The sequence below is a fragment of the Amblyomma americanum genome, chromosome 11 (assembly GCF_052857255.1).
Source record: "Amblyomma americanum isolate KBUSLIRL-KWMA chromosome 11, ASM5285725v1, whole genome shotgun sequence".
Classification (NCBI taxonomy): domain Eukaryota; kingdom Metazoa; phylum Arthropoda; class Arachnida; order Ixodida; family Ixodidae; genus Amblyomma; species Amblyomma americanum.
This window is the reverse complement of record NC_135507.1, coordinates 73,407,493-73,433,807: the sequence shown is the minus strand read 5'-3', so window position 1 is coordinate 73,433,807 and position 26,315 is coordinate 73,407,493. Positions and strand designations below refer to the sequence as shown.

The 26,315-nt window shown below is 49.5% G+C and overlaps 1 protein-coding gene across 1 annotated transcript; it reads right to left on the bottom strand.

Annotated features, from left to right (window-relative positions):
* Positions 1–3,572: 3,572 nt before the first annotated feature.
* On the bottom strand, positions 3,573–13,599 carry LOC144109700 (endothelin-converting enzyme 1-like). The gene is made up of 2 exons (XM_077642500.1): positions 13,258–13,599; positions 3,573–5,285 (listed from the first exon to the last, which is right to left on the bottom strand). The coding sequence occupies exons 1-2, from the start codon at positions 13,597–13,599 to the stop codon at positions 3,573–3,575; spliced, it is 2,055 nt and encodes a 684-aa protein (XP_077498626.1).
* Between the last annotated feature and the right edge of the window lie 12,716 nt (positions 13,600–26,315).

The window sequence follows — 26,315 nt, the reverse complement described above, 5'->3', positions numbered from 1 at the left end:
GGATGGTCTTCACAATTATAATAAAGCGAGACTGAGTGCGCTACATAAATAAAAGAAACATGACAGCATAACGGAATGCAGCCTGCATTCTGTCATGCAAAATGAGTAAAACAAGGAAATCTATGAATGACACATCACTGGCGTTATCCGAAATTCGAGCTATTAAATGCTCTCTTCTCTTGTCCTCCCCTTTCATCTGAGGAACAGAAAAAAATTGGCAGTGGCTTAACTTGGCTAACTCTGGAACTCAGCGAAAAGATTCTGCACACACCACAGGGCTATGACGTGGTATCACGTGGTCTTGCAACACCCCATCGGATGTCATCACGTGGCTTCACATCATCCCATTGGATGCTCTTAAGGTCAAAGGTCAACCCAAAGGTCACCCAATGTCAAAGGTAAACTCAAGGTCAGAGGTCAAAGGTCAGCTAAATGTCGGGTCAAGGTCAGGCATCAAAAGTTCGACACCATAACTACCACATGGTCATACACGGCTATACTTGATTGGCCTGAAGGTCGGTCAAGGTCGTTGTGCTGCCTACCCGAAGACTGCTTTACCTAGTGTAGTGAAGCTTTTCGCTTCAAAATGGGAAATTTCGAAAACGCGCTGAAGCCTTATGAGGAGGCACCAATGCACTAAGAGCAAAAAGCCTGTGAGGAGCGCGCAGTTTCGGCAAGCTGGAGTAACAACGCGGTCGTTGCCGAGGAGGCATAGCAGCGTGCGAACGGTGAGACCACGTCTGTAAAGGAAAAGCTGACTAGCGGTGCATCAGTCGGTGTGTGAAAGCGTCGCGCACTGCTGGGGGTGTGCAGCTGATAGCTGCTTTGCCGCAGGCTGGCGGCGAAGGTCAAAGCGAAACTAAGGCTGCCAGGCTATTTTAGAGTGAAAGCTCTATTTCATGAACAAAACTGCAAAAACTGGGCCATCGCTTGCGCCTTGACCTTTAATAAATAAATTAAATATTGCCGCTACTGCGATTCCAACCCGCGGCGGCTCGAATAACTTCGCTAGCCACTGCACCTGAGAGCACTATGCTATCGCCGCAGCCAATCACGCCTCGTGTTGTTAGCCTTTCAAAAGATGGCGCATACCCACACTGGGGGATCGGCCAAGAATCGGGAGGCAGAGGTTGCTATTCACCTGTACCCAGTAAAGGCAAAAGAAAAGCACGCAGGAAACAGTAATATAATCTCCGGCTGTGCATTGCACATCGTAGTCTTCACCAAATACCATATGCGGCGTGAACAGATTAGATCAGCTTAACCTCGATTAGAGCTTAACCTGAGTCATATGTCGCCTGCGGAGGTGCCGACGACCCAGCAAAGCAAAACCATGAGCCAGCTAAACACGCTTTTATCACATCTGCTCGGTTTAACCATGTTAAAACACCTTTCTTTTCCCCCTGACGATGGGGGAACTGCTATCGTCGTCATGCTTATCGTTACGCGCTCATCAGTGCGCCATGTAATAGGCGACTTTTTTTTTTCACGTTCACTTGTGACGTCTCGACTCGGCCCCTCTTCCGGAGCCCCACGCGGAATTCCGGAAGTGTGCCTCCGTCATAGTAGACTAAAATCAGGTGGTTTATGCGGTTTAATGTCCCAAAGCGACTCAGGCTATTAGGGATGGCGCAGTGGAAGGAAATTTCGCCCACCTGGGGTTCTTTAACGTGCACTGACATCGCACAGCGCACGGGTCTCTAGAATTCCGCCTCCATCGAAATTCGACCGCAGTGGCCGGGATCGAACGCGCGTCTGTCTGGTCAGCAGCCGAGCGCCATAACCACTGAGACACCGCGGCGGCCCTAAAATAAATCGGGTGGTGGAGCTCACGCTAGAAGCTAGGCTGTGTAGGCGACAAGACGATTGCTACGCGTGTTGGCGTTTACGCAGTACATTATCGAAGGATAAAAAAAAAACTATCATATTGAGATTGTTCTAGAGTGTTCTAGATTGCTCAAAGCAGGCCCGTCGTCTGGACACACTGACCACGGACCTATTCTGGACCGCGGACCACGCGTCACGTGGCGTCCCACTTCCTGTCTGCGAGGTCGGCGCCTGGTTCGTGGATCGGAGCGGGCTAGAAATGCCGGAGCATTTTTCCTGGCAGCAGACCTCTGACCTTTGGCTGCCATATTCGCAACCATAGCACGCCGAGAGACTTGGCGGCGCATGTCTAAATTCAGTTATAGCCGCCGGCAAAAATGGCAGACGAGTTCGCTGCAAGTGTTTGTCCACTCACTGAGTTTGTGCGACCAACGACGCAACGAACTGCAGGACAATAATTGGGTGCAGTGTTGCTATCTTCGAGGCCCACGAGAGATGCGCGCATGACGCCCGCACGTAATTAACGGCATTCCTGCATCTTTGAGTCTGGGATCAAACGTTTTAAGTGCTGCGCTGACAAAGTGCAGTGCGCCAGAGGTGTGCACAGACTGCTCGCGCCTATTTGCTCTAGCTAGACGAAGCCAGTACTTCACTTAGCAATCGCCCAAATGTAAGCCGATTTCGGGATTGCAAAAGAATTTTCACTGTATTTTTTCCTACCTGGTCGATGCTATCACTTGCCGGGCCATGCACGGTTTCACCCCACGTGACCGGCCCGCAGCTTGATCCGTGGTCCGCAGTCTGGAACAACTGCAACCTTGTTCATGAGCAATAGGATGGTCAGTGCGTACACAGTCACATAATACCGTTCACTGTTGCTTTAATGCGGGCGGAAATAACGATTTAGTACCCTGTGTAGACGTTCGGTCTGTTTATTCACCATCACGATTTCCAGGAGACTGTGACAGGGTGGCAGCTCGGCTGTTGTCTCTTGTTTCACGGTTGGACCAATGATATTCAGGCACCGACCCGTTCATGTAGTTATGCATCACCGAGCGAGCATGTACTTATGCGCAAGCTATACTTCGCGCTCTTATGAATACCGTACGTATACAAGCTGTGCGAACAACTGAATCAAGCTTCGACCGTGTAACATGTGTCCAAGGGTCCGCCGTTCCAGTCAAGAACTGCTCACTTGCGGAATCAAACGACCAGTTCAATACTCTCCGATCCATAGTCTGCTAGTCCTTCCCTTGATAACACAAGCACGTTTCACTGGTAATGTTTGTAAGCCTTTTTGCGTTTATGCAGTGCCACGTGCTGAGCGCTCGTCAATTTTTTCCGGAGTCGTCCGTGGCACATGGAAATGCGAATGCTGTAACTTAACACTTGTGCACACAGGTTGCCTGCGCACTGCTCGACATGAGCACATATAGGCCCCACCAAAAGTTCGTGCACAAGATAAAACACAAGAACTGTTAGCGGTCGAATCAGTTTGTTGGCTCCATAAACTGGATGGTCGGAAGATATTATGAAATATACACAGGGAAGTGATGTATCAGGTTGAGCTATTTCGCGAAATTACGAACCGTGCTCTATAAGCGAAATCGGAAAGTTAATAATGAAAAAGGGAAAAGAAGTGATTATTTGCATAGGAAACAATGAAATTCCAGATCTGAACAGTATACAAAACACGGTGTTTTCATAGTTTCGTTTTTGCTGATTGAGCAACCGAAAAGCGGCCCTCAAGCGTAGGAGAAGAATTGGCACTTTGATCGGGGGTTCATGGGCGTGCCAACGCTGCAGTTGAAGACCTCTCCGAAGCTGCGGCTGTTCTTCACGGCTTCGTTGCAGCTCATCTGGACACGGAGTGATGCCCGCACGCGGCACAGAAGGTGGCACATCACCACGAAGAACGTCGCCTCGCTGGTGTAGTTGAGGAGGTGGTTGCCGTCGGCCGACCAGGCGTTCACCGAGGTGAAGACTTCCCAGACAAGGTCGACCACGGCCGCCAAGTGGATGTGTTGGCGACTTCGAGACGGCGGTAACCTGCCCGACGACGCGCTGGACGCGAAGCATTCGAGCTTCTCCTCTGCCTTGCTGAACGCTGGCGAGTCGGGAGGTAGCCGACTGAGGAAGAGTCGCACGCCCGCCACTCCCAAAAGGGTGCCAATGGCTCCGTAGTTGGCCGCGATCGTCGACTCCTGGTGGTACAGCGGGAGCATTGGGAAGAGGGGAGGGATGCGGATGGCGGAGGTGCGGGAATCGAAGAGCTCGTATCCCTCGGACTCGCGGAGATGCTGGATGTAACTAGAAGACATTCCCTTCAGCTCTTCGTCGGGTACGTAAGCTGAGGCCTTGGCGATGTTCAGCCAGTTCTGAAGCAGCGAGGCGTTCAGGGCGACCTTGTCGAACGCCCCTGTCAACGTTGCTCCGTCAAGACGTTCGGTGTGGTACAAGGCGACCTCGAAGTCGCTCGCGTCGAACGAAATCCCCTCCGCGATGATTGACCAACGACCGCGCCTCACCTGCGAGACGAGGGCATTCGCCACCTTCTTTGCGATCGCTTGCATGCCGTCCTGGGCGGAGGGGGCCCCGTGTGTTCGCACGAATTCCCCGAACACGGCCCAGCCCAGGAGCGACTCGGTTAACTCGAGGCAGTCCGCGTGGCTGGGATGCTCGACGACAGCGTCCGAGGTAGCGTTGACGCTCTGGTGCCAGAGCTCCGACAGGGGTTTGCTGATGAATCGCCACATAGCTTGGAGCACGCACCAGTTTAGGTACATTTGCGGAGGCCACTTGCCCAGCCATTCTGCTGCGTTGAGGACGTGCCTCAGGTATTTGACGGCACGCATCCTCACCTTCGCCGTGGATGGTAACTTGAGGTCGCGCTCTAGAAACGCCTCGAGCTGCTGAAGCCTGCGCGGATCCACATAGCGGCTGAGTTCCCTCACAGAATCGAACTCGGTAACTTCAGCACTGTCGTGGTCTGCGCTCGTCACCTTTGCGATAAACCTGTCTTCGAGGTAGGAAAAGAACGTGAAATTCATTTGATGTGTCGATGCGTTTGCGTAGAGTTTTGTGGCGCGTTCGAAATAACTCCTGTAGGTTCCTTCTTTCACCAGCAGCGCCCGCCTCTTGAGCCACCTGGGGAGCACGTTGCCTGGTTCAATGTGTAAGACGTCCTTGCCCGCCTTGCTCCGGCGCTTGCGGATGGTCAGCAGCGGGGAGATCTGGAACGCCTTGAATACTTTGGCCGCGGCGACTGCGATGCCGTCGGTCCTGTCGTCCTCAGATAGCGGCCAGATGACGCCCAGCTGCTCGAGCTTGTTCCGGAAGGCGTCCAGCTCGTCCCGGCCGTCTTCGACGATGGCAAGGCAGCTCTGCAGCAGCACAGCGGCCTGTTTCGTCTGGCCCCTCACTCGGCTGGTGCCGGCTTGCACCAGCGTGGTGACGACCTGGTATAGGAAGAATTACAAAACTGCACTTAAGGGGGCAGTGAAAGGGGGTTCTCAACACAGGTGCGATGTGCCTAGGATACTGAAGGACACCGCTTCACAAGTGTCCGCCAGCAAGAATTTTGTAGATGCGCTTCGTTTTTCGGCGGCTGCGTTTTGATGGAGGCAAAACACTAAGGCGCCCGTGTGCTGTGCGATGTCAGTGCACGTTAAAGATCCCCAGGTGGTCGAAATTATTCCGGAGCCCTCCACTACGGCACCTCTTTCAGTTCCTCCTTTATCCCTTCTCTTACGGCGCGGTTCAGGTGTCCAACGATATATGAGACAGATACTGAGTCATTTCCTTTCCCCAAAAACCAATTATTATTGTTATGTGTAGAAGCTGAGTTATATGTAGTCAAAATTTTGCTTTCCGCGTCTTGATTTCCGCGTCTTCCCGCCCGCGGCGGCTGCGTTTTTATGGAGGAAAAACGCTAAGGCGCCCGTGTGCTGTGCGATGTCAGTGCACGTTAAAGATCCCCAGGTGGTCGAAATTATTCCGGAGCCCTCCACTACGGCACCTCTCTCTTACTTCTCCTTTCACTCCCTCCTTTACCCTTCCCTTACGGCGCGGTTCAGGTGTCCAACGATATATGAGACAGATACTGCGCCATTTCCTTTCCCCCAAAACCAATTATTATTATTATTATTATCTTCCCGCCTTTCCTTCTCGTCACTTTTCGCACGCTGAAATGTCGGCGCTGCTCCGCCGACCCCTCGCACTCGTCCCCTCCGCCGGCTGCCGACGCGCGCGAAGCAATGCTAGCAGTCCGCTGCTGACGTAACAAGCGCTACATGACGTAAAGAGCGCGGATTCGGGCGAAAGCGCAGCACCGCATGTCGCCGCTAGGCGCGGAAGTGGTAGTTTTAAATATTGTACTGTAAATTTTCGGCTCGCTATTGAGGTCTTTTACGTGGCATGAACGCTCGTTGGTCAGTACTCTACATAATGCGAGAATTTTATAACCAACCTTAAACACCATTTTCAGGGACCCTTTAAGCTTCCTTAAGAGCGGAAATGCGAAAGCTTTTCCCTTTTCTCCCTTCCTCACTCCATTTTTCGTTTCTTGTTTTTTCTTCCGCCTTGTCTTCTTTTTATTTTATATTTTTTTTGGTACTTCAGCGCACCTTTTCCAGTGTTGTATTTCTCTTTTTCTAGCGGTGTTGAGTCGGGTTCCTTCCCCCCACCCTTTCTATCCATCACCACCTGGCTCGACTGGCTTGGCGCTGAAGGGGAAGAAGAACAGCGGCTTCTGGTCGCCCAGGCGGTCGACATGCTCGGCCTATAAATTATGGTCGAATAAAAGTCTTTACTACTACTACTACTTATTTATGCTCAAATTTTGCTGTTATGTGCATTGTTGCGACCCTTTCTGTGAATGCCTATTTATGATTAATATTTTGTGATTTCTATTTTATTTTAGTGCAATATCTTTAACCTTATAACAATGCTTTGTACTTACTCCCCCCCCCCCCCATGTAATACCCTCAAATGAGGGCCTTTGGGGGTATTTTGAATAAATAAATAAATAAATATGAAATCTTGTTATGATTTTATATTTATTATTTTATTGTTATATATTTTTAATTTCTTGTTATTTTTATAGTAAGCAAGCCTTCTACCCATTTACATCGTATTTCATCACATCAGTCACACAAGACGCGTAGCGGCGCGCTATCATCATCAGCAGTGCTACGCCGCCTCGGCCCGTGACATGCGCTCGCGTTGGCTACGTGGGGCCACGTGCGGAGTAGATTGGTTTGGTTTATGACGGTTTAACGTCCCAAAGCGACTGAGGCTGTGAGGGACGCCGTAGTGAACGGCTCCGGAATAATTTCGACCACCTGGGGTTCTTTAACGTGCACTGACATCGCACACTACACGGGCCTCTAGAATTTCGCCTCCACCGAAATTCGACCGCCGCGGCCGGGATTGAACCCGCGTCTTTTGGGCCAGCAGCCGAGCGCCATAACCACTCAGCCACCGCGGCGGCCCGTGCGGAGTAGAATAAAGACAGTTGATTCCTGGTTTCCGGCCTGTTCGCTTCGTCCGCGTCGCGCTCCGTTAATTTGTAGGGGACTAAATTTGTGTCCCTCTGCACCTGCTTCAAACACAGCGTTTATTTTTATTAATTCAGTTTAATTAGCTAATTGAAATTCATCTACCAGACTTTTCTCATCTCAAGATCTACTCACACACTACCTAGCACGATCAAAATTTTGCACATTTATCTGCACAGAGCGACGCAATCGTGCGGACAAAATTTGCGGACACTTTTTGCTGACGCGACATAACCATATAATGCTTTCGCATTAATGAGAACTTAGCTGTCTGCCTTTCCTCGCCTACGTACCGCGGACGACGCGGAGCCAGTGACGTCGGGTCACGTGGGAGCATCACGGGACCAGACGTCGCTGGCTTCGCGTCGTCCGCGGACGGCAAACGCATGCACGCGATGGACGGCGCGAACGATGCAGCAGGTGGACTCGAAAATTCTCGAAACCACTGTCCCCCTCCCCCTCCTCGCGCTTCCCTTCCAGGATCAAGGCAGGTACAGCATCCTACAAATGCACCAGCACAAAGGCAATAAATGGGCAGGTGACGTCAACACTCCAACCCCATCGATTTGGTCCCGCAAAAGCCCCATCTTGGTAAAAAAAAAGAACTTATACTAATAACTGAGATTATTAATGGGAGGGCGCGCGATAGGGGATGGGAAACCCAAGAAAAAAGCGGCTTTTCCGCCTCAAGGGACCCCCTTCAAGCCAATGAAGTCGGCCAAGTTTCATGAACCTGCTAGGGTGAGCAGCGGAACAATGCAGGGAGGGGCCTATCCCCTTTTATCTGCCACTCCCCGCATTGTCACGCTTGCGGGGTCATGAGAACCGGCTGACGCCATTAGCCGGAAGGGTGAGGACCCTCTTCCAGCAAGGGGCGTCGGGGAAATGCTGCTTTGTCTTAACTTTTATCGGACTATAGAAACGGCGCAGACTACCGCCAGAAGCGAAGAGGGAATGATAGTAGTAGTAGTAGTAGTAGTAATAGTAGTAGTAATAATAGTAATAGTAATAACAATAATAATAATAATAATAATAATAATTGGTTTTGGGGGGTAGGAAATGGCGCAGTATCTGTCTCATATATCGTTGGACACCTGAACCGCGCCGTAAGGGAAGGGATAAAGGAGGGAGTGAAAGAAAGGAAAGAGGTGCCGCAGTGGAGGGCTCCGGAATAATTTCGACCACCTGGGGATCTTAAACGTGCACTGACATCGCACAGCACACGGGCGCCTTAGCGTTTTGCCTCCATAAAAACGCAGCCGCCGCGGTCGGGTTCGAACCGCGGTGGCTCAGTGCATGGTTAGGGGAAGGCCGCGCGCCTGTTTTTGGCTTGAGTGCTACGCCGTTCGCGGACGAGGCGGAGCCAGGGACGTCCGGTCACGTGACTCTGCATCCGCACCCGTAGTCCTCAATTCCGTCCGTCTTCTGGGTGGGCCTTCGGGAGCGAATGTTTTACGGAAGAATGGAAAGGCGAGATCTGTCTGGTGGTATTCACCTCGAGGGATAAAGAGTGCTAATAAGCGCAGTGCACTAGGGAACGAGTAGGCGCACTGTCAATCACTCCCTTGGTGACCTGCGTCCCCGTAGCATTGTTTCGTCATATTTCCTGACTGCGAATGTTTAAAAAACGACAGCATTCCTAAGCGTACATATCCCGTTTTTTTTTGTCTGTCCATCCCGGTGGGCCCCTGTAGACATCTAACTGTGCCTCACCGTTTTATGATTCTATAGTCGGATACAACTCAAGAACGCAGCGACTTTTCCCCGTCAAAGGACCCCCTTCCAGCCAGTGGCGTCGGCCGATTCTCATGACCCTGCTAGCGTGACAATGCAGGGAGCGCCGCCACGATGGAGAGAGGAGTCTATCCCCCACTATAGAGGGAATGGATTATACCCTTTCATTTGCCATTCCCTGCTTTGTCACGCTAGCAGGGTCATGAGAATCGGCCGACGCCACTGGCTAGAAGGGGGTCCTTTGAAGGGGAAAAGTCGCTGCGTTCTTGAGTTGTATCCGACTCTAATGTAATCCTGAGGGTGATGAAATGTCTGGCTCTAGGCTTAATGGGCTGGCCATGTATTGTTTTCAACGTGGCTGGTCTTTCTTTCTTTGCGGCGGAATTAGTGCTATACAAGGCATTATACGCCAAAGCGTGTACTGAACGATTTTAGCGTCTTGAAATAAATGCCGTGAACGCGAGGTAACAACTGGCTTGAGCGAAACGTCAAGAAAGACCTGCCGCACAGCACCTTCGGTTCAAATTCAATTTTTGTAAATGCATGTGCTGCGCGAAGTTTTCGTAATTGCAAGGGAAATGGATCGCTTGTCATTAATTGTTTGTCACCTGAGTTTCCAGTTATAGCCACTCGGCGCTGCTTATAACCGCAGCCACCAGAATTTCTGTGCAGCAGTTGTGGGGCAGGGCGTTACTGAAGCACAGTGTGCTGGATAGTTTACGCTTTCAATAAGCCTCCGCCTCGCGTGAAGAGGACCGGGGTTCGAATCCCGGTGCCGCGCAATTCTCCACAGGATTAGAAAAAAGACTCCGCGTGTCGATGGAATTGCACAACCAGGCCTGGGGTGCGGCCTGATCTCGGTGACCAGAACCGACAACGCAGTCCCTCACCAGGACAGGATTTGGCCACCCTGGTGTAGTACTTGGCCACAATCTTCTATGATCAAACAAATTAACCCTCGGCCCTCAGTCCCCAGCGGCTGCAGAGCAACTGGCCAAGGCGGCGGTCAGACCTGTGACGCAGCGGAGGGTGCTGAGAATCTCTGGCTCCGGACAGACCCCCACTGGAATCTGAACCTGGCAACGTTCAACGCTAGAAATTTATTTAGTAAGGCTAGGGTAGCAGTGGTGTTCGAGGAACTAGCGGGCATTAACTGGGATGTCATAGGGCTCAGTGAAGTTAGGAGGGCAGGTGAGGCGTATACAGTACTAAAGGACGGACACATACTGTGCTATCGCGGATTAGAGGATAGACGAGAACTAGGGGCGGGATTCCCCATTAATAAGGATATAGCTGGCAACGTAGAACTCTATAGTATTAACGAGAGAGTGGCAGCTATCGGAATTAGGCTCAATAGGAGGTACAGGCTGAAGGTGGTGCAGGCCTACGCGCCTACATCCAGCCATGATGACCTGACCGTTGAAAGTTTCTATGAGGACGTAAAATAGGCAATGAACAAAGTAAAATCACAGTACACTGTACTGATGGGTACGTGACTTCAATGTGAAGGTGGGCAAGAAGCAGGTTGGCGACCAGGCGGTACGATACTATGAGATAGGTTCTAGGAATAGCAGGGGAGAGTTATTAGTAGAATTCACAGATAGAAATAATTTACGGATCATGAATACCTTCTTATGCAAACGAGAGAACAGGAAGTGGACCTGGAAGAGTCCCAATGGTGTTAGGGAAGCTGTCCAATAATAAAAAAATAGGGCTTTTGAAGCGAAGAGAAGGGGACACGCAGTGAGATGTGTCGCCCTAATCGGTTGCGAGATACTCGAGCAGCGATTTTAAAGTATATATATATTTCTAAATTATAGGGTCCACACAAAGCTTTCAAATTTGACTCGAATACACACAAATACTACCTCTACATATCGGTTGTACTAGAATATTCCAATCGAAATGATTTCAGGGTCCCTTTAAAGTTCATCTTCAGAAGACTCGGGCTCTAGGTAAGACGCAACCACATTTATTCGATATGCGATACTCGTTGAGCAAACGACGTTCGCGCCTGGTGTCTGGCCAGTGCTTGCGGCTATGTGGCAAAATTTGTAGGTAGCATGAGGCTGCAGCATACCCGCTGTTACACATAATGCGAATAAGACTTTATGTTCCTGATTGCTTGGACTACTGAGCTAATCAGCCGCTCTCACACATATCGCGAACAAGACCTTACGTGCCTGCTTGCTTGGACTACTGAGCCAATCTTAAGTTCAGTCTTAAGTTCATTCTTACGAATCTTATTTCAAGTCTTCTTCGCGTTACGTGTGGAAGTGGCTTATTCGCTCAGCAGTCCAAGCAAAGAGGCACCTAAGGTCTTGCTCAAGCTTAGACCGTTGGGCTAGTTAGTTCACCTTGAAAAAAAATTGGGTGTGGTTTTGCTCTGGTTAAACCTGGAGTGGCGCGATAACTACATCTGGCCGAGTGGAAATCGCTCAGTCGAACTGCGAAGTCAGTCTTTCGCCGCTCCGTTTCGCTGGGCGTTCCTTCATCATCTTCGTCCCACTTGACACGGCGCATGCGCACAGCTGTTGCGCGGCGCGCGCCGGCAGCAGCAGCTGTTCCACACCACGTGACCAACGACCGCACCACGTGATCAACCCACGTGACCAACCACGTGACTAACGGCGCCGCAGCGGGGCTCAAGTGGTGCCACGCTGAAGGGTTGAAGAGGTAGCGTAGTGCAGCTATCGCTACAAAACAGCGAGAAAGACGAGACAAGGAGGACGGACAGCGCTCGCGTTATCAGTCTCCTTGTCCCGTCTTTCGCTCTGTAAAGCAGCGGCTTATACAGCCCCATGCATTCTAAAACGGCTGGCCCGTGGCCGTAAGCATCGGCCCGACACTAGGACCGTAGGTCTTCCCACATTCCCGTAAATACCGCTGTTGTGAAAACTTTCGTTCTTTGAAGTATGCATGCGATGGCGGTTGCACACTAACAAATGCCAACCACGTTGGCGCAGAATAGGTTTCGTTTGGTTTATGATGGTTAACGCTCCAAAGTGACTCAGGATATGGGTACGCCCTAGCCGGATAATTTCGACCACCTTGAAGAATAAGGATGGGGTGGGGCGCATATGACAGGTCCTCTCAGATCATGAATGGTAGTTTAGCAGGTTCCCTCAAGAGGAAAGTATACAACAGCTGTATCTTACTGGTACTCACCTACGGGGCAGAAACGTGGAGAATAACGAAAAGGGTTCTGCTTAAGTTAAGGACAATGCAGCGAGCCATGGAATAAAAAATGATGGGTGTAGCGTTAAAACACCGGAAGCGGGCAAAGTGGGCGAGGAAACAAACGCGGGTTAATGACATCCTAGACGATATCAAGAGGAAGAAATGGGCTTCGGCAGGACATGTACTGCGAAGGCAAGACAACCGCTGGTCCTTAAGGGCAACAGAGTGGGTTCCAAGAGAAGGAAAGCGTAGCAGGGGGCGGCAGAAGGTTAGGTGGGCGGATGAGATTAAGAAGTTTGCGGGCGTACGGTGGGCGCAGCTGGCAAAGGACAGGGTTAATTGGAGAGACATGGGAGAGGCCTTTGTCTTGTTGTGGTTGTTAGTGGCTATTTATTTATAAAATAACAATGGAAGGAAAAGATGTTGCTAGCCGCGGCATCTGCCATCGAAAGCTTAAGCAGCTGAGCTGCAACTAGCGGGAATAAAAGGACCGGGAGAGGGAAAGAAAGGGGAGAGCGATTGTAAGAGAGGATAGAGGAAAGGGGTAGTTACACTATGTACAAATACAGAATATGGGAATTAATACGGGATGCTGCGCCGCGTATGATAGTACTCGGTGCCCCCTGTGGGCGTAGTCAGGCTGATGATGATGATGCTGATGATGAGTTCCTTTATTTTTAACGTGCACTGACATCGCACAGTAGACGGACCTCTGGCATTTCGCCTCCATCGAAGTGCGACTGCCTCGGCCGGGATTGAACCCGCGTCTTTCGGGTCAGCAGCCAAGCACCACAACCACGGATCCACCGAGGAGGCTCACGTTGTGCAGAATAGAAAGCTGCGTATTCATAGTACTCAAAAACGGGTACGTTTGTGTGTGCGTGCTGACATGGTAGGGGAAAGGGGCATTGAGGAGGCGGCGATTATATATGCTGTACTGAAAGTGACATTGTCCTACCTGGTCGACGAATAGGCTGAGGTGTCTCTCGTAGACGGATGCCGACTCTGCCCAGCCCCCGCACACGTGCCCGTAGAAGTCGTCGCATGGGTTGACGCTGGCGTTGGCAGATGCCGTCAGCATGTCGTTGAGTGCCACGCAGGCTTGAGACAGGCACACGGTGCGGCGCGGCTTGTTCAGCGTCACCATCAAGCGGGTCCATAAGGCGAGCAGGCTGAGGGCCACGCAGGCCATCGCCATCACCACCAGTGCCACGAGCGCCGGCAGCGACCGCCGCGATTCGTCCCGCACGGAGTCGCTGCTGTTGCCGCAGACCCCGGGAGGCGGCGATGAAACCGGCATCGTCGTCGGCACCGACATCGGCATCGAAACTGACATCGAGATCGGCTCCGCTTCAGCCCTGTCGTGCGGAAAGGTGTATACTGTTGACGCAGTCCATATTGCTACTAAAGTGACGGTGTTATACTCCCGGACAACTTTATGTGGTTCTGCAGGCAAGCCTGGGCAGGAAAGGGAAGGGGCGGACCTTTGTTGGTGAGCTGTGGGATTCCCCCAGCTCAAGAGATTTCGCACCGCCTCCCCAGCTTTCCATTCACCCGTCCGCATCCCGAAAAGCGAACAAATGGGACAAAGACCGGTTTCCTTCCTTTCCGGCCTGCTTTGTGTGGCTGCACAGGCAAAAGAAACCACTGGGAAATTCCCAGTGATGTTCTTCTAACAAGTTGGAATGCCTGGAGCAAAGCAATCGCATGCTCTCATTCTGCCGTCCAAATGGTACCAAATACACAATTGCAACCAATTGGACATTCTAGTTGGTTCCGTCTGCATACATTTGGTTCCAATTGGTTTCAATGGTATACGATTGAAACCAATTGGAACCAAATGTATGCAGAACCAACTAGAATGTCCAATTGGTTCCATTTGTGTATTTGGGAGGGAGGCTTCACACATGACATGGATTTTCGCCGAAAGACGACTGTACTGATGACGTAATAAACGTTACACACTTTTGTGTCCACAGACGCAGGCCACTCTTGCTCAGCCTGCAAACTGAGCATTTAGGGTGCGTTAATAAGAGCTCGGAGTTTCATACTGAACGCCCAAAATCGCGATGCATTCGTGTAGAATAGATCGGCGACGGTCTGCTGGGGTAGCAGAGTTGATTCCAATGCAAGAGATAAGCAGCGGCGGGCGGAAACGAGTCACGTGGGAATTAGATTTGCTTAAACGCCGTGGCCGCGCTTATTCGATCTTAAGGGAAGAGGGTTGTTGTTTTGTTGGATTTAATGACACATAGGCAGCTAAGGCCATCGTGCGCCAAGCACAATTAAGGGAAGAGGTCCTGTGCCTGCTGTGGGCGTATTCTGACGATGACGATGATACTGGTAAGAGGTTGAGGCACTCTTAAATACCAATGGTTTCCAACTGAAATAGAGACATTTGGGTACATATTTTTGAGGTGCACAAAACTCCGTCGTGACATTGCCGAGGGAACAGCGGCAGATATAGAGCGGGCGCTGGGATTAGCTGAGGAGGACGGACAAATGGATGAGAAAAAAATTGCTTTCCAAAAGGGAGGTTGGAAGATCGGTCTAGGAAGTCAAGGGAGGGGTGAATTTGCGAAAAAGACGAAATTTATAGGAAATACGTTACAAGTTGGAAATCAGTCTAGGCGGCGCAAGCTTCCGCCCGATACAAAGGGAAAATCCTTCACCATCCATCCTTCCGTCCGAAAGCTCTCGAGATTGAACAACGCACTGTGACAAGTTCATGCACTGTTCGATGAGACTCTTAACTCGTCACGCCTGCGAGATCTCCTTTATGGCGTACCGAACCCGCCTTACGCACCGTCGTGCTTGCAGTGCGAGATCTGAAGAGAACAGAGTGGCATCCGTGCTTCATCATCTTCATCATCTTCATCATCATCATCATCATCATCAGCCTGACGTCCAGGGCAAAGGCGTTTCCCATGTCTTTCCAATTAACCATATCCTTTGCCAGCTGCATCCACCCTTTGCCTGCAAACTTCTTAATCTCATCCGCCCACCTAAAATTCTGCCGCCCCCTGCTCCGCTTACTTTCTCTTGTAATCCACTCCGTTACCCTTAAGGACCAGCGGTTATCTTTCCTTCGCATTACATGCCCTGCCCAAGCCCATTTCATTCTCTTAATTTCGACTAGGATGTCATTAACCCACGTTTGTTCCCTCGCCCAACTCTGCCCGCTTCAGGTCTCTTAACGTTACACCTATCATTTTTCTTTCAATGGCTCGCTGCGTTGTCCTTAACTTAAGCTGAACTCTTTTCGTTAGCTTCCACGTTCCTGCCGCGTTGGTGAGTGCCCGCAAGATACAGCTGTTGTACACTTTTCTCTTCAGGGACATTGGTAAACTGCCATTCATGATTCGAGAGAACCTGCCATATGCGCTCCATCCCATTCTTGTTCTTCTAGTTATTTCAGTCTCGTGATTGATATCTGCGGTCACTACCTGCTCTAAGTAGACGTATTCCCTTTCCACTTCCAGCACCTCGCTGCCAATTGTGAACTGCTGTTCTCTTGCTAGACTGTTAATTTTTAGACCTACCGTGCTGCTCTGTCTAACTCATTGATCATGATTTGCAGTTCATCTCCTGAGTGACTCAGCAAGGCAATGTCATCGGCGAATCGCAGATTATTTAGGTATTCTCCATTAACTCTTATCCCCAACTGTTCCCAATTCAGGCCTCGGAATACCTTAACAATTGAATAACGTTCCACCTATTATTTTTATATCCATAGCTCGCTGTGTTGACCTTAACTTACGCCGAAGCCTTTTCGCCAGCCTCCACTTTTCTGCCCCATAGGTGAGTACCGGTCAGGTACAGTACTCACGGATTGAAATAGGACATTCGGAGCGCTAGCCTTGCAGTGCCACGCGGCATGTGGTAAGCCACAGGCCGGCTCATTGGCTACTGGAAGGAACAATTCTGCTTTGTAGATGTTCTCCCTCTCGCGCCATACCACAATGCACCACCTTGGTTCCATGAGCGTCTACGGGCGGCGCTCCATGAAGCGACGGCCACGCGCTCCGAATGTCCTATTTCAATCCGTGAGTACTGTACATACAGTTGTACACTTTTCTCTAGAGGCTTAACCTCGTGCATACCTTGAATGCATGTTGACCTTTGATGATTCGGCGTCGCGTTCCAGCGCGGTGCGCAAGGTCCTCCTGGAGGTGTCCCTTGCGAGGTGCTGCCGTGGTGGCAGTTGCGGCGACATTTGTGCGTCCGCAGACTGTATGACTGTTATCGGAGAGGGCGAGCGTGGCGTGCAGGGAGAGCCCATTTCGTCCGCGAAACTGCTGAGGACAGCACCGTCATCAAAGCAGCTAAAGGGGCTGATGACGCCGCCATGACTCTGGCCCCTGGACTCTTGAGCACTGACGGGCAGGGGCGGAGGGAAGGTCTTCATAGGACGCCTGTGTTTGCTCTGAGGAAACGACGGCTAGAGGTCAAATAACTTACAATTCCAATAAAATTGGCAGTGGTTTAACTTGGCTAACCCTGGAATTCATCGAAAAGCAAGCATGCTTGCTAAGCGTCTGAGGCTCGTCTATGGCAGCTCCGCTACACGCTCGCGACAGCCGTTTTATATATACCCACACGACCACGTGGCTATGACGTTTTATCACTTGGTCTCACGACACCCCCATCGGATGTCATCACGTGGCTTCACATCGCCCCATAGGGTGTTCTTAAGGTCAAAGGTCAAACCATATGTCACCCAACCTCAAATGTCAACTAAAGGTCATGGGTCGAGGTCAGCGGTCAAGGGTTCGACACCATAACTGTACCACATATGCGGCTAACGTGGTTGGGCTGAAGGTCATTAAAGGTCATTCTCCGGCATACGCGACGACTGCTTTACTTAGCGTAGTGAACTTCCTCGCTTCCAAACTCCATTTTACTGGGAACGCCTTTCCTAAAAGTCAAACTGAGCACGATATACTCGAGGTCCGTCTGGTGTGGCACTGTGAGGTTCAATGTCCCGAACCTGAACGCGGGCTATTAGCGACACTATACATGAGTACGGGAAGTCTTCGCTATGCCTTTAAAGAATGCGGGATTCCTGAAGCCTATAGGGTTCCGGTGCGCACGCGTTTTTAATGTCACGTTGCGCGTTAGGCCTTGTGCTCTGTTGGCGTTTATATTTGTGTTTTTCTTTCAGTAAAAACTAGCTGATATCTAGCCTGCGTCCTACCGCTTTCGTTTTTTTTCTTTCCATGCCTTTTTACGCCAGTAACCTAGCTCAAGTATTGAGATGGCCAACGAGTCCTACCTTTGGCTTTAATATGTGCCAGTGAGCTGAAGTCATCTATCTCGTGTAGCCCCATTGAGCATGCATGAAGCTTGCTCGCTTTGAAGGCACTCAAACGGGATATATGCCCCGAAGTGCTTAACATTTTACGCCTCTTCTAATAATGCTTTCCCAGGATTTTTCGAAAGAGACGCATTTATACCACACCATTTGTGCGCTATCCACGTGTGTGAAACATGGTGTCATGCAGCACTTTAAACATATTTTTGATGCTGAAGATCAATTTTTATGGCACAGGTGCAGCTTATGGCCTAGGGAGATCTATGACACAAGGCGTTTTTCGTCTACTTAAAGGTGGTGCCAAAGACCCGTTTTCCAAGCATTTCACCCCTGCTAAGCCGAGCACCAGGCCAGTGAGAAGCTTGTAGCCATTGTGTCGCCGGCGGGTACCAGGCGGCACTGGGGATCGAACCCCGCTCCTGCCTCACGTGAGGCGGATGCTCAGACGACTAGGCCACAGCTTTGGTAACATTCCAGGCGTCCCAGCTAAATGTAACCAAGCTTTTTCTTAGTTACATTAGGTTACATCAGGTTTGGTCGGCTAGAACACGGGATGTTCTAGCCGATTGAAAAGCTGTAGACCGCTTTGAAAAACAGTTGACTGAAACGTTTGCACCAAGGCAGCGTTTACGTATTTTTTTCACCGGCCTTAATCCTTAACTCGCACAATAAGAAAAAGCTTTCACGTGACAACGGTGCCACTTCAATGGCCCAAGAAGCGTCTTAGGGAACAAAAATTACAGGATTGCACTTAAGTCTTCTTGTGATCGGTAAGGCCAAAGCCTTTCCCTGTACTCTATTTCTCCCCACACTTTCATTTTAACGCGACAGCGTTAAGGACCTCGTGTCGCAGAAAAGCCGGTGTCGTCAGCGTCGGCCGTGAGCGAAAAATCCCTCCTCCTCCTCCTCGCAATGTACGCCACTCCCCAACAGATAGCGCGGGACGGCAGCGCCTCCCGCTCGTCTCGTTCTGGCGCAGTGTGGCCGTGCGGGCACGCAGGAATCACGCGGTGAGCGGCGAACAATGCAGCGCACATCCAAAGCGCGTTCACCACGAAGCTCGCGGCTTGCTGCCCGTTCGTTCGACGCGGAAGTTATGCTGGCGTTCGTGGCATGAGGTTTGTCGAGAACTATGTGCCGATGAATTGAGATTGCAACTTGAGTCCCGCGCGTTTCGGCAAGGCGCCTGGCAGCGCTTCTACGTTGTTTGCCGCTCCGCGCGTCCGTTTCGCCGTACATAGCAGAGCGATATGTCTTACGGGTAAGGCGTCGCGCCGAACAGGCGATGTAATTCCGTGGACTCCCTGCCAGTGCTGCAACACGCTGTCGCGTTCCACTTTTAAAGGCGAAGCTTAAGCGTCCGCCATTTTTTTATTTTAATGTTTGTTGTTTTGTTAGTTCTCTTATTCTTTATTTTATTTTTTGCTGTTTTTATTTTTAACTTTGTATTTTTGTTTTTGTTCTTTATTTTTTGTATTTCACTTATTATTTATTTTACTTTTTATTTGCTTTTTATATCTTCATTTCTGTTTTTTTATTTTGTTACATATATGTTGCTTATGCTGCCTAATCAACTTTTACATTTTATTTTATTTACCATGCATCTTGTGATTGACAATTCGAGCTGACAACTTCCGTCAACGCCACTCATGAGCCAGAAAGGCTTACGCCTTAAAATATGGTTTTCTTTTTCTGAAGTGCTCTCCCCGATGAACCTTTGCGTGCAGATAGGGGCAGGGATGCCAACCAGCAGCTGGGCATGTGATAGCTTTCTTTTAAGGCCAATAAAGCTGCGTAAACCGCAACTCGATGGAAACAGTGCTGCTAGCGCTTTTCGAGACGATCTACAACTTCTTCATTGACACTTTGTTCCTCAAGTCAATAATTAAAAAGTTCGCTGATTAACCTTAACTGATTAACTTTGAAGAACGAAAAAAATACTGCAGACTAGTCCATGTGACTCTAACCTACCTTCAAGTGGGTTCAGGGGTCTAGGGCACTTCTTTTTTAAAAGCTTGTTACATTTAGCTGGGACGCGTGGTATATTTTTAATGTGGTACAGCTGCCTATAGCACTTTTTGCGATGCCTGCACAAGATGTAACTTCGCCTTCACTGAAACAAGGCCACTACTTAATTTGTTCTTCGCGACGCCTTAATTTTAGCGTGGTCGTCAGTATATATGCAGCTTTGTCTGCCTTGGAGATTGAGAGCGTGGCTGATCGGGCTAGTTTAGATTACGTCGTACGTCAGCCAGGTAACTGTCAAGGCTGATTTATGAAGATGAACATCTGAAACCTCAATTTCAACTAGTTTTACGTCATTGCCTCTTGCAAGGTGGCAACACTTACCGCTTCGTACCGCTTCTTTTTCTGCAACGAGGAAACACAGTGTAGTCACAGTCCCGCGAAAAGGCGGCCGCCTTGGCGAAAATTCCAGTTTCAAATTTGTATTGGTCTAATGCATTCTTGTATTGCTGCATAAGTCCTTCTACTTCATTAGTCTGATACGAATTTGTATTGGCCTAATGCAGTCTTGAATTTGCTGCATAGGTCTTCTGTTGGTTCGCTACGAGCTTGTGTTGGTCTAACACACACTTGCATTTGCTCCGTGGCCTCTTCTCAGTCTGATACCATTTTGCATTGGACTAATACATTCTTGTATTTGCTGTATAGTTCCACAAGTACTCTGAAACGAGTTTGTATCAGTCTACGAGGAAGCAGCAGGAACAATTTGAAACAAACAGAAAAGAATAACACTAATTTCTTTACGGGTCAGCAAATACTGTGGTCTTCATTTAAGATAGCATTTCAGGAAAAAAGCCTGTTCAGTTATGTAAAATACACAAAAATATCTAGACGAAATATTTATTTAAATAGCTTTGCTGATCAAGTTACCACCAGTTCATATGGATGTGCCTTTCAGAGGACCTATAAAGGCCAAGTGAAGGCTGTCTATTTGTATATTGTAGGCGTAGAGGAGGCATACTCTATGTCCTTATGATGTTGCAGTGTTCAAAGAGGATGTTAGTGAAGGCATGTTACAAGCAAAGGCCTATGTCACGGGGTTATGTTTGCAAATGCTGCCTTCCAACATCAGAGAATCTAACAGGCTATCGGATTCAAATCCTAATATCCTATTTGCGTGTCGACAACTAATAGGTAATTAATCTGATAAGGAATGCAGCAAACAGGAATAGCCTATCAGGTCTTCTATCTGACAAATTTCTTATTAGTCCAATTGCCTAATGTCGATAAGAAAAAAAGGCTGTTTGCTTTGCTAGTAGAATCTTAGGCGGAAAAATCACCATTGGTCTAATTGTCACAAATAAGGTAACATTCCCAGGACTTCTAATAGCTGCAGGCATGTGGTTCTTTAGCGACGCTTGCATTCAGTGCTAGGCGTATTGTTAAGACGCTCACAGAATTGGGCACCTCTTTCATAATTTGCAAAGTGTCCATCTTGCCTCGCCTTCTCTTGGAATCCACTCCGTTACCCTTAAGGACCAGCGGTTGTCTTGCCTTCGCATTACATGCCCTGCCCAAGCCCATTTCCTCCTCTTGATTTCGACTAGGATGCCATTAACCCGCGTTTGTTCCCTCACCCACTCTGCCCTCTTAGGGTCTTTAATCGTTACACCTATCATTTTTCTTTCCATATAGCGCGCTGCAATGTGCTTAACATAAGCTGAATCCTTCTCGTTAGCCTCGCTTGCGGCAGGCTATTTTTGTGCTTGCACTCCGCAAAACAGAGGCTGTGTAACTTATCTACCGTCCGTTGTTGCCTCGTTGCCTACGTCTGTACGCGTAGATTTACGCTGCTACGTACAGCATGTGTTGTAATTAGAGGGAACACGGTAACGCGTGGCTGCCGCGTTTCGCGAACCGCTGCCGGCCGGCTGCTCTTTCTACGCATGCGCCCGGTGCCGCCCATTCTCGCCGGCTGTCGGCGGCTGCGATTGTTACAGCGCAGCGGCAACGCGTTACCCGTGTTCCCTCTAAGTATTCCGCACACTGCACTCGGCCGCTGCTTGAGGTCAGACGGGCCTCCTCGAGGCTTACCGTGTGGTGACGGTGCTTGGTGCCTTTGGTGGCGGTCGCAGAGGATTTCTCCATTCCCGTGATCAAACCGTGTTGGTGTCAGTAGGAGGTGGTCGGGAAGCTGAAATGCTGAGCGCGCGAAATCAGAGGAATCCCGGTAGGCGATGCGAAGGGCTTCGGACGCAGGGACCTCGGCTGTGAGTCACGCGCCGCGCGCTTCTTCTTTCCCTGCGCGTGACACGCGTGATAGCGTTTGCAGACCACGAAGAAGACAACGAAGACAACGGGGATGTCGATTGCGTAAATTCTGCAAAAGCATATACCAGCGTCATGAGGGCGAAAAACTTAATCAACGCAAGAGATAATTGTAAGTTAGAGAGTTGGTACGGATCCTCGTTACTAGACGGACAGCAGCACGGAACAGCGAATGCAGAAGGAGGAGGAGGAGGAAAGGCAGGGAGGTTAACCGGAAGAATAAACCAGTCTGCTGCCATGCACGGGGGGAAGGGGATGAGGGAAAATGAGGTTAGTTTGCGAAGTCAGGAAACGTTCGGTAAAGTCACGAGTGATCACTCACACCAGGGCCCGCAGCGAGCTATGGAAAGAAAAATGAGCCGGAAGTGGGCGGAGTGGGTGAGGGAACAAACGCGGGTTAATGACATCCTAGTGGAAATCAAGAGGAAGAAATGGGCTTGGGCAGGGCATGTAATGCGAAGGCAAGATAACCGCTGGTTCTTAAGTGTTACAGAGTGGATTCCAAGAGAAGGCAAGCATAGCATGGGGCGGCAGAAAGTTAGGTGGGCGGAAGATACAGGACAGGGTTAACTGGAGAGACATGGGATAGGCCTTTGCCCAGCAGTGGGCGCAGTCAGGCTGATGATGATCATCTGTCATTGGTCACTAAAATGAACCTGCGACTTTCAAGCGTCATTGAGAAGCGACGCAGCCATTGGGTGGTTGGCGAACGGACCTCGCATGTCGCAGCCAATGGCAGCCAGTGGTCAAGTACAGTCGTCTACTGTTGACAAAGCGCTGCGATGCATATCGCAGACAGTGGCAGCCAATGGCCAGGTTATGCTAATATACATCAGATTTAGCCAATGGCTATATCTGAGTGACCAATGACAGAAAACCAAATGGACACGAAATGGACAATGGAAAATGGACAGCGTATAGAATATGGCCCCAGAATAGCTTTCTGGGCGAGTTGGTTGCTTTTGACGCGAGAATTTGTAACGCTTGAAACAGAGGTAAGAAGTGAAGAAGAGAACTTTTAACTTAAAGTTAAAAGTGTTTCAAGGCGACAGTTTTGGTCATTACTATCTCAAAAATCATGTTTTTATCAGCTGGATGGGATGCTGGACGAGTTGGTTCAGAGCGCTAGAAATATGGAGTATGCAAATGGGACGCTCACAAGAGAGGACGAGACGAGACAGGGGGCAGTTTTTACCAGGTCCGAGTCTGCATATGCACTTAGAAAAGTCTAAAAAAAAAAAAACTCTAGAGAGACAAAAAGCACGAGTGAGCCGTCCTTCCATGTTTGACCTTGTAGCCATTCCTTTATTTGCCTTAGTTGCTTTCGTCCTTTTGCCCGTTGTTACAATGTAATTGTTCAGCATATAGTTTAACGGCCATCTTCAGTCAAGACGTTACGTCACGGTCAGCACTCGTCATCGTCGGCTGCCATTTTCAGCTGGTGCAGTCGGGCTTCAGAATGTTGAGCGTGAAGTTTATTCAGCCGATTCATGGCCGAACCGATGTCTTCTACCAGAATGGTGAGGGTGGTAATGGTTGGTCACAGACGCCACTGCTAAAAATCCTCTCATGGCATGGGCCCGGTGATAAAGCGACGTGCGCCACTAAATGCCGCCATACGATGCCAAAATAACCTTTTGTTCTCATGAGAAAACCAAATGCGCATTAATTGCTTAAAATCAGTTGCTGGGCGAGTTGGTACTTCATGCTTACATTCACAGCGCAAAGACAAACACGGACTTGAGGGGAGACACCACAAAGCGCCGGCTGCGGTAGGTGGTTGGTTCTAAACCCACCGCCGGACACCCACCGGTAAAAATGGGTACAAGCCACCCCCGGCCCGGCGCCCGGCTTCTTCAGCGGTGTGTGCTTGGAGGAGGCTCCGAAACACCGCTGCGCCCCTTCGGGGGCAAACCGAGTTTCGAACAACTCAGCCTGCAAAGGTGGTTCGTGTTTCACTCCCGAAGTTAAGAGTTCGACTCAAGACTCGTACGCTCTAACCAGCGTCAGGTTCAAACACTATGGTCCTTCGTCAGAAGCGATTCAGAGTATCACTACGGTCATGGGCTAGTCCGGCTTTTCGGCTGCCCGACTTTGTGAGAAAAAAATTAATTGGCTCACTCATGAGCCCACCGTTATGGAAATAATGAAGCTAAAGCTCGTCTCGGTGGCTCACTGGTTACGGCATTCGGCTGGTGAGCTTGAGGATACTGCATCAAGTCCTGACCGCGACGGCCGCCTTTTGATGGAGGCGAAATGCAAAAGACGCCCGTAGACTGCGTGAGAAGTGATATAAACTAATCCGGAGTTATTCACTGCGTTCCCGGTTTCTCTGTTCCCTTCGTTCACTTCCCCCTTCATCTGTTCTCTCACGGCGCCGTTCAGGTGTTGAAAAGTGGGAGAATTCTGGCACCTTCCATTTTATCATAGCCAATTTACATATGAAGGAGGGCGCGAAAAGAGGAATAAAAAAATGGCTGTGGCTAGGCTTCCGTCCAGACGGAACTCCAATTTGTGCTAGAGTTCCGTCCAGACCAGACTCCAATTTGCGCAAGAGATACTTTATGTTTGGCATGGTTAGCATGTATAAAAAAACAAGCAATAACTTTCACTAGTCTTAAAGGATTGAGCTATAGTTTACAATTTCACATCTGACTTTTCTGATTGCTGCTTTTTGAACTTTTTTAATAGTTTCAACTACGTAACTGCGCCTTAATTGTTCCTCTCAGCCGGCTTCGCTGGATTGCTTGCTGGCTTCGCTGACAACGGCTTCGACACCGGCAGATCGGGAGTCGGCTTGAACGTAACATAAAGGAACACAAAGAAACATGAAGGAACATAAAGGAACATAAAGGAGTAACATGAAGGAACTCTAGCTGCAGTAAATATTTCCGTCTGGACGGAACTGTAGCAGCAGCAAATGTTATGTCTGGACGGAACGCTAGACACTCGCTAAAAAAAATAGCCATTAGAGCGGAGCGACCTGGGTAAATTCCGACCATTGGGTGTTCTTTATTAACGTGCATGAAGCGCGGCCATATTTGGATTTCGCCTGCATTGAAATTGGGCCGCCCTGCTCGGGCATCTCATTTCTAACGGGCCCAGGATGGGGTCAAGCCAAACTACCTCTAAGGCAGGCAGGTGGAGTGGCATAGCATCCCCAAGTGTAAGGGTCATAGTATAGCTCGGGTATTGAGCCAAGTGGAGCAACGGGGCTGCTGTAACAGGCTTTGCTCTCTAAACTCGAATACTCCTATATGGAAGTAAAAAGGGGTTACGCTATCGTCTAACGCACCCCCTTTTAAGCGCTAGAGGACAACTTACTCCCTTTCTACTGCTTCCTGTTTAGAACGCATGGTTACGCTCTGTTCTGATCGATGTGGGAACGTACTGATCGCCGAAGGTTGTCGGTTGGAGTGCAGGAAAGGAGGAGAGGAGGAAGAACTTAACCGAGCGAACCAGGAATGCTTGCTGATAATGAGCTAATTGGAGGATTAATTTAATTCCAGCACTTCAACAGACAGCAAGGTGGCGCCACTGCGGAGAAAAGGAGCTGGTCCTGGCGCAGTGAACGAGCAATGAAAAATAATTGCGTTGATTTCGGCGCTAACGCCGGAACAGACTACTTCGGGAATGCATTGAACGTTCTGACACGATGACTTTCCCGCGATAAATTAGTGGTGAGGCGAGGTCCTTTTATTAATCATTTAAAACGCCTCAAACTATATCTTGACGTGGTGATTACGTCGACAATCTGTACTCCATGATAGAGCTTCCACATACGTACATATATTCTGTGGAAGCTATCTTCCTTCGACTACCAATGTATCCTTAACCCCACAAATCTGGACAAAACCATTTTGAAGGGGGAAAGAGTTTATGAGCGAATTTTTATTATATATTATTAGAATTCACAATAAAAATCAATATATTCGCAGATCTCCCGTCGGCAGGCATGCATTTTTTTGCTATTAAGGTCGCTGCTACCGTCAAAAGCGTTCACCATTGGTTTTCTGTGGCAGTCTCAACTGCTCGATGCAAGCGATGGAAGCATTATAAAAGATTTTGCTACATATCGGAACAATGGACCATTAACTTCAGTATTCCTATGCCAGTATGTTTCGGTTTTCCAATTTTCAGAATTTTTGTCCAAGAATGTTGGACGTTTTCCTGGCTGCCTCCGGTGGAGGACGGTGCCACGGCTTTCCTCTGCTTTAGCCTTTTATCTCATTGCAAGCCCGCTGTAATAACACTGACAGCCTGCAGTCCTACGTGCCCCGAAACAGTGTTCTACTTGTGAAAATTTCTCTTTTTATGGGAATTTGAGGACTAAACATCTGCCGGAAATGGAGTTTTAAGGAGTGTCAGGGAATCTTAATAACCGAAGTTGCCTCACGTTAATAAATTGG

Coding starts and splice junctions, on each gene's coding strand:
- LOC144109700 (XM_077642500.1), bottom strand. CDS start 13,599: ATGCCGGTTTCATCGCCGCCTCCCGGGGTCTGCGGCAACAGCAGCGAC. Junction 5,286..13,257: donor TCAGCCTATTCGTCGACCAG/GTAGGACAATGT, acceptor TTCCTATACCAG/GTCGTCACCACGCTGGTGCA.